The following is an 8,723-nucleotide window of genomic DNA, read 5'->3' on the forward strand; positions in this document are numbered from 1 at the left end:
CCTTCTATTCCAAATTTGTGAAGTTTTTGTCCATTCTAAATGAGTGTTGGTTATTGTGCAGTGTTATTTGTCTATTCAAATGTTCATATTTTGTTTTTAATTTTAATTAGTTAATACAGTCAATTATATTTATGAAATTTCCAGAGTTAAACCATCCAGATCAACCTGGGATCATTCAGTTTGGTCATATGCCAAAACCCAGAATCCTTGCCATTGAGTCAATTCAAACTCATAGTGACCCTATAGGACAGAGTCAGACTGCCCCATAAGGTTTCCCAGGCTGTAAATCTATACAGGAGCAGACGGCCGTGTCTTTCTCACACAGAGCAGCTGGTGAGTTCCACCAATCTTTCATTAGTGTTCAAGCACTTTAACCACTGTTCCACCAGGGCTCTTCAGTTTGCGCTGAGGTACTTACATTTTTCCACACTGTAAAGTCTGTAATATTGTATAGGATTTTTGCACCTACATAATTGAAATTGTGGACCTTTAATATTTTTAATTTTATATTTAATTTTATTCAGTGTTATAATGACCTTTTAACATTAGTTTCAGAGTAGTGTTTGTTTTTTGTAATCTGCATAGTTTCTACCAAATTTGGATAGACCTCTTCCTTAAAAACACAGAAGTACCTGTCTTTAAAACAATCTGAAATAGAAGTTGGGAAAATAAAAGTCGAGGAAACACAATCCTCAAACTAAAATTTATTAATTCAAAATATTTGATGTATAGTTAATAGAAGAGGATATAAAGATATAAACCTAGTATCCAAAATTAAATTATAACAAAATACTCCTTTCAGTACTGTCTAGTAAAAATAAATTATTCATCTCGTCCACGTACATTTAAATGAGTAAACCTTGGGTATTTTAGATGAAAAACCGTGGATATTTTAGATGAAAAACCTTGGGTATTTTAGATGAAAAACCTTGGGTATTTTAGATGAGGCATGCAATATTCAGATCCCCTGCTTCCTTGCTGTTTCTTTACTTCATACCAGGAAACTACATATACTACTATGTCCCAATCCCTGACGCATTTCAGATAGCACTGCCAGCTTTAGCACCTTGTTTTCACTTTGTGGTATATTTATAGCAGTTTACTAGATAATTTTAGCTGTTGCATTAACAAATACATTTTATGAAGGTACATTCGTGTTAGAAAATTCTAACTAGAGATGTTAATATTTAGATCAAAGCAAATGTGAGAATGTCTGCTAATCTTTCTTTTTCAGACTGAATACATTACTCATGCAGCACTAACTTGATATTCAGCATAGTGAAAACCAGAAAGGTGGTACTCATTTCCTGAAGTGTGGGATACGCTGCTGTAGAGGAAAGGAAAAACGAAAAAAAGTGGTTTAAGTTCATTAGAGTAGGCATCCTGGAGACTCCTGCAAGCTAGGAAACTTCTTATCTATCATTGTAGATACAAGTAAAAAAAAAGTTTAAAACACATAGAAGCTTAGAGGAGTAAGAATACATTTTTTTTTTTTTTTTACACAGAACAAGTTAGCTTCTTACTAAAGGGTGAGTACACATATTGTTTTGTGACATTGGTTACCGAACCCAAGATGTGTCAACACTTTCTCTTCTAGGCCTTGTGTGCCCTATTACCAGCTTTTCTGTCTTCTTCTGCCTTATAGTCCTTGCCTCTGGGCTAGTGTGCCCCATTAGTCTCCTTTTGTATTATGAGTCTGTCTAATCATCTGCTAAAGGGTGAACTTCAGGAGTGACTTCATCACTGAGCTAAAATGGTGTCCGGAGGCCATACCCTAAGGTGTTTCTCCAATCTCTGCCAGGCCAGTAAGCCTGTTCTTTTTTTGTGAGTTAGAATTTTGTTCTACATTTTTCTGAAGTTCTGTCTGGGACTCTTTGTGACCCCTGTCAGAGCAGTCAGTGGTGGTAGCTGGGCACCACCTAGTTGGACTGGGCTCAGTCTGGTGGAGGTTGTGGTAGTTGTGGTTCATTAGTCCTTTGGACTAATCTTCCCCTTGTGTCTTTAGTTTTCTTCCTTCTCCCTTGCTCCCGATGGGGTGGACCAGCATAGTACCTTAGATGGATGCTCACAAGCTTTTAAGATCCCCAGACGCTACTCACCAAAGGAGACTGCAGAACATTTTCTTTATAAACTGTGTCATGACAATTGAACTAGACCTTCCCCAAGACCACGGTCCCCACAGCCCTCAGCCCAGTACTTTGACCCCTCAGGGAGTTTGAATGTGCCTATGGAGCTTCCATGACCTTGCCTTGTACAAGTTGTGCTGGCTTCCCCAGTATTGTGTACTGTCTTACCCTTCACCAAAGTTACCACTTAGCTATTTTCTATTTAGTGTTTTTCCATCCCCACCACTCGTAACCATCAAGGATTGTTTCTTTTTGGGCGTAAAGCTTTTCATGAGTTTTTATAGTAGTGGTCTCATACAATACTTGTCCTTTTGTAATTGACTGATTTCTCTCAGCATAAAGCCCTCCAGATTCATGCGTGTTGTGAGATGCTTTACGGATTCATCATTGTTTCTTATCATTGCATAGTACTCCATTGTGTGTATGTACTGCACTTTATTCATTCATGTGTTGATGGGCATCTAGGCTGTTTCCATCTTTTTGCTATTGTGAACAATGTTGCAATGAACATGGGTGTGCATGTGTCTATTCATATGACTGCTCTTATTTCTCTAGACATATTCCTAGGAGTGGGATTGCTGGACCATGTGGTACTCCTGTGTTTGTAAGGAAGTATCATATCATTTTCCAAAATGGTTGTACCATTTTGCATTCCCACTAGCAGTGCATAAGAGTTACAATCTCTCCTCAGCTTCCCTAATATTTGTTATTTTCTGTTTTTTTGGTTCTTGCCAGTAATGTCAGGGTGAGATGGTATTTCATTGTGGTTTCAATTTGCATTTCTCTAATGTCTAGTGATCTCGAGCATTTCCTCATGTGTCTGTTAGCTGCTTGAATGTCTTCTTGAGTGAAGTGTCTATTCAATTCCTTTGCCCATTTTTTAATTAGATGATTTATCTTTGTGTTGTAGAGGTGTTGGATTTTCCTGTGGCTTTTAGAGATTAGACCTTTGTCGTATTTGTAATAATCAAAAAAGTATTTTTCCAGGCTGTAGGAAATTCCACTTGGTCATGGTGTATTATTTTTTTGATATGATGCTGAATTCTATCGGCTAGAATTTTGCTGAGAATTTTTGCATCTATATTAATGTGAGATGTTGGTTTGTAATTTGCTTTTTTTTGTGGTGTCTTTGCTTGGTTTTGGTATCAGGGTTATCCTGGTTTCATAAAATGAATTTGGAAGTATCCCTTCCTTTTCTATGTTCTGAAATAGTAGTACTGGTGTAAGCTCATCTCTGAATGTCTGGTAGAATTCTCCAATGCAGCCATCTGGGCCAGGACTTTTTGGTTGAGAGTTTTTTCGTTGTTGTTTTGTTTTTTACCTTTTCAATCTCTTGTTATGGGTCTGTTTAGATTTTCCACATCATTTTGTATTATTTTGGGTAGGTATTGTGTTTCTAGAAATTTGTCCATTTACTCTAGGTTTTCAAATTTTTTAGAGTATAGTTTTTCATGATACACTGCTATAATCCTTTTTATTTCAGTTGGGTCTGTTGTAATGTCCCCATTTCATTTCTTATTTGGGTTATTTGAGTCCTCTCCTATTTTTCCCTTTTTTCCAATTTGGTCAATGGTTTGTTTTTTTTTTTAACCCTTTCAGAGAACCAAATTTTGGTTTTGCTGATTCTTTCTATTCTTTATTTCATTTATTTCTGCTATGATCTTTATTATTTCTGTTCTTCTGGTGGCTGTGGGCTCTTTTTTTTTTTTTTTTTGCTGTTCTCTTTCTATTTTTTCAAGTTGTATAGCTAATATTTTGATTTTGCCTGTTTCTTCTTTTATTGATGTTTGCATCTATTCCTGTACATTGACCTCTGAGCACTGCCATTGGTATGTCCCAAAAGTTTTGGTATGATGTGTTTTCATTCTCATTGGATTCCAAAAATTTTAGTTCCCATCTTTGCTTTCTTCTATAACCCGGTGGTTTTTTAGCAAGTTGTTATTCAGGATGTTATTCAGTTTCCATGTAATTGATTTTTTTTTTTTCCTTCCTCTCACTGGTTTTAATTTCTACTTTGATGGCATTGTGATCAGAGAAGATACTCTGTATTATCTCGATTTTTTGGAATTTGTTGACTGTTACTTTGTGCCCTAAGATGTGGCCTATTCTGAAGAATGTTCCATGTGTCTTTGAAAGGAATGTGTATTTTGCAGCTGTTGGGTGGGGTGTTCTATATATGTCTATATGGTCAAGTTGGCTGATTGCGTCCTTTAGATCTCTTGTCTTTGTTGAGTTTTTTCCTAGATGCCCTGTCCTTTACCGAGAGTGGTGTGTTGAAATGTATTGCTATTATTGTGGAACTGTCAATTTCTCTTTTCAGCTCTGTTAGAGTTTGTTTTATCTATTTGGGAGCTCTGTCATTGGGTGCATAGATATTTGTTATGGTTATGTCTTCATGACGGATTGTTCCTTTAATCATTATGTAGTGCCATTCTTTCTTTTATGGTGGATTTGTTTCAAAGTCTGTTTTTTCTGAGATTAGTATTGCCACTCCAGTTTTTTTTTTTTTTTAATTTTTCTGAGGTGGGGGGGGGTAACTGTTTGCTTAATATGTTTTTTTCAGTCCTTTGATTTTTAACAAGTTTATGTCTTTGTTTCTGAGATAGGTCTCTTTTAGACAGCATATTGTTCTTTTTTTTTTTTTTTTTTAACCCACGCTTGCACTCTCTGTCTCTTTATGGGTGCATTTAGGCCATATATATTTGAGGGCACTGGGGGTTGTGTATGTTCATTGTAAGTATTGCTAGATGTGAGTATATTGCTGTCATTTTGTAGCTTTTTTTTTTTTTTTGGTGGTGCTGATGTTTTCTTTGTTCCTCTTTCTCTCCTGTGCTGAATTCCTTTTTTCTGTGTCTGAGTGTTTTTTTTTTTTTTATTTCTTTTGTTTTTATAGATTTTGTGTTTACTGAAGCTTTATGTTTTTCTTCTTTTTTTGATGAATAGGTTTGTTAATTTTCTTTGTGGTTACCTTGAAATTTACCCTTATTTTCCTAAGTTTCATTCAGTCTTTAATAACTTGGTATTGCCTTGCCTTCTTCTCCATTAAAAAATTCTATACCTACTTCCTTTATTTCCACTTTCATTGTTCTGAAGTTTTTGTCATTGTTTCTTGTTCCCTGTTATAAATATTTTAGGTTTGATGAATCCTCATGTGTTCATTTCCTAGGTTGGTTTCTAGGTCTTGAGTCCTAGGTTCATGCTGTCTTCTGATGTTGATTGTCCTCAAACTGAAGGATTCCCTTTAATAATTCTTGTAATTTGATTTTTTTTTTACATATTCCCTTAATTCCTGTTTATCTGGAAATGTCCTAATTTCACCATCATATCTGAATGAGAGTTTGGCAGAAAGTATTATTCTTATTGGCATTTATTTTTTCTTTCAAGGATTTATGTATATCATCCAACTCTCTTCTTCATTGCATAGTTTCTGCCGAGTAATCAGAACTTAATCTTATTGTCTCCATAGTATGACTTTTCAGTTATCTCAGGCTGCTTTCAGGATTCTTTCTTTGTCTTTCATTTTGGTGAGTGTGATTATGACATGCCTTGGTGATTTTATTTTTCGCTGTATCCTATATGGGGTTTTTTGAGCTTCCTGAATGGTCAGCTTTTCATATTTCATGATATTAAGGAAGTTTCTGTCAGCAATTCTTAATGATCCTTTCTGGGTTTTCTGTTTTCTTCACCTTTTGTGGAACTCCAATCACTCATAAATTTTTGATTTTTACTGAATCTCACATCATTCTTGCGGTTTCTCATTTTTCTTTGTTCTTTTTCTGATTTTCTTCAAACACAGTGGTATCCAAATACTTGTCTTCAGTTTCACTGATCGTATCTTCCATTGTTTCAAACCTCTTCCTCAGACCATCTATGACACTGTCCATTGCTGAAATCTTGTTTTTTATCTTTTAAATTTCTAATTGCTGTTTTTGTATGATTTTTAGTTGTGAATTTATTTTGGCATTTTGGTCCTGTATTATTTTTCTAAATTCTTCCATTGTTTTGTCTGTCTTTTCCATGATTTTGTCTATTTTTTTCCTCATTTTTCTCTGCTTTTGACTTCAACTCGCAGGTAGCTCTGAATATGAGAGATTTGAAGTCCCTATGATGTAGCTCCAGTGCCTTTTCTTCTGCTGAAAGGTAATCTGGTGTTTTATTTTGGACACCTACTGGAACAATTCTGTCCATTTTTTTAAAAATGTGTTTGATATTTTCTGTTGTCTTCAGGGCTTTCAGTAGTTATTTTCCTTCTTTATTAATTGTAGATTTGTTTGTTTTTTTCTGCTTTTCTTTTTATTTAGGTATCTCTGAGCACACAGGCTGTCCTTCTTTGTTGTTTGCTTATCAGTGACCACAATATTTCTTACCATGTTGTCCAAAGGGCATGGCTCAGCTGTGTTCCAGATATGGTTCTCTGCCTTCTGCTGGGAGCTCCATGAAGCTGTTCTCCTGTACTCCCTGTTCACAGATCTCCAAAATATGTCCAAGATAGAAAATCTGTGCTGCATTAGCTGAAAGCAGATCTCCATTTTATATCTCTCCTCGCTGTTATCTGGCAGTTTCTTATTACATCTGGTGCTTTGTTGAGTTCTTTGACATTTCATTTGATGCATAGGGCTCTGGATTGATGTTAGTCTCTGTTTTACTTAGTTTTCTTGGGGTTTTGATGTTAAGGGATGATGTGGTGCTTCTGTCTATAGCATCGTGTTGGCTCCGCCTCCAAGGATATATTTTTCAAAATCAAATATTTATAGGATAAGAATGTCATTTAGAAATATTGTTTGATCACAAGGAAAAGATATCAAATTTTACTAAATGAATTAATAATGGTTTTCTCTGGGTATTGGGACTAAAAATGCAGGAGCAAAGAGCAGAGGCCTATACATTTTTATTATAATTCCTTCTAAACTTTGATGTTTTTACTAATTATATGTATTTTAAAATTAAAAAAATAATAGATTATTAGCTTTCCCAATCTAGTCCAAATGTATCTTATGTTCTATTGCTAAAAGAACTGTATACCTTGCAATGATAACCAGTATATAACACAAAAATAAAATTATTTTAACATGTCAACACTCCTTGCAAACCCTATGGGATAGTTCTACTCTATATGGTAGGACCACTATGAGGTGGAATCAACTCTACAGCAACAGTTTTCTTTATGCTCTAATGGTTTCTAAATTTGGTTCTAGGTTCAATGACAAAGATGGGTTTGTATGAATTACTTCATCTGAAAAAATCAATTTATCTCACACGTAATGGCTTTGTATACTAAAGTTTTATGGTGATAACTTCTGAAACTTAATAACTATTCTGATTGTTCTTCCCACAGTACGTTTCCTCAATGGCATGGATGGATAAGCAAAACCTAACAGTGATAAAGGAATTCATACTAATGGGGATCACAGACCGCCCTGAGCTCCAGGCTCCATTTTTTGGGTTGTTCCTCGTCATCTATGTGATCTCAGTGGTGAGCAACTTGGGCATGATCATCCTCACCAAGATGGACTCCAGGCTAAAAACACCCATGTACTTTTTTCTCAGACATCTGGCTTTTATTGATCTTGGATATTCAACTGCTGTAGGGCCCAAAATGTTGGTAAATTTTGTAGTGAATCAAAATACAATCCCCTATAATTGGTGTGCTATACAGCTAGCTCTCTTCATAATGTTCATCATTAGTGAACTGTTCATTCTGTCTGCAATGGCCTATGACCACTATGTGGCCATCTGTAACCCTCTGCTCTACAAAGTCATCATGTCTCAAAGAGTATGCTGGGGCCTGGTGATAGTTCCCTATCTCTACAGTGCCTTTCTCTCTCTTCTGACCACAATAAAGATTTTTATTTCTTCCTTCTGTGGTTATAATGTCATTAGTCATTTCTACTGTGACAGTCTTCCATTAGTAACGTTGCTGTGCTCAAGCACACATGATGTTGAACTGATGATACTGATTGGTTCAGCATTTACTTTGGTTTCATCCCTTCTGATAGTTCTTGTGTCCTACATGTTGATCCTTGCAGCTATCCTTAGGATGAACGCTGCAGAGGGGAGGTACAAGGCCTTCTCCACATGTGGATCTCACCTGATAGTAGTATTTGTGTTATATGGGACTCTGTTCTTTATGTATGTACAACCGAAATCCAGCCATTCCTTTGACACTGATAAGATGGCCTCTGTATTTTACACTGTGGTAACACCTATGCTGAATCCCTTAATATATAGTTTGAGGAACAAAGAGGTAAAAGGTGCCTTGCATAGGATATGGAAGAATTTGTGCAAAAGTCCTATTTAAAGTTCAGTGTAGAGTGCATATTCAACAAATTAGTTATTGACAGTTGTTTATTAAAGGTTCTAGGTTTTTAGAAATAAAATGTACAAAAGGCATGGTAAACTAGAATAATTTTCCTTGTTTTCAATCAAAACATCTAACTTACAGATGTTCAAGTACTGATTATTCTTCTGGTATCAACGTTTGTTTGGACTTAACTTAGAACATGTGCCTGAATTCCATATCAGTGTTCTTGCATTGCCACTAATATATGTTATCTTTAAAGAGAGTCCTTTTTTATGCATCTCTTAGTAAAAAATCTT

At 35.6% G+C, this 8,723-nt stretch overlaps 1 protein-coding gene across 1 annotated transcript; it reads left to right on the forward strand.

Moving 5' to 3' along the window:
• The first annotated feature begins 7,482 nt into the window (after positions 1-7,482).
• LOC126079663 (olfactory receptor 8K3-like) lies at positions 7,483-8,424 on the forward strand. The gene has a single exon (XM_049890796.1). It carries the CDS (start codon positions 7,483-7,485, stop codon positions 8,422-8,424), a length of 942 nt encoding a protein of 313 aa, XP_049746753.1.
• The last annotated feature ends 299 nt before the right edge of the window (positions 8,425-8,723 follow it).

Source organism: Elephas maximus, chromosome 7, assembly GCF_024166365.1.
Source record: "Elephas maximus indicus isolate mEleMax1 chromosome 7, mEleMax1 primary haplotype, whole genome shotgun sequence".
Lineage (NCBI taxonomy): Eukaryota > Metazoa > Chordata > Mammalia > Proboscidea > Elephantidae > Elephas > Elephas maximus.

What these genes read in the sequence shown, in the direction of transcription:
- LOC126079663 (XM_049890796.1), top strand. Translation starts at nt 7,483, where the DNA reads ATGGATAAGCAAAACCTAACAGTGATAAAGGAATTCATACTAATGGGG.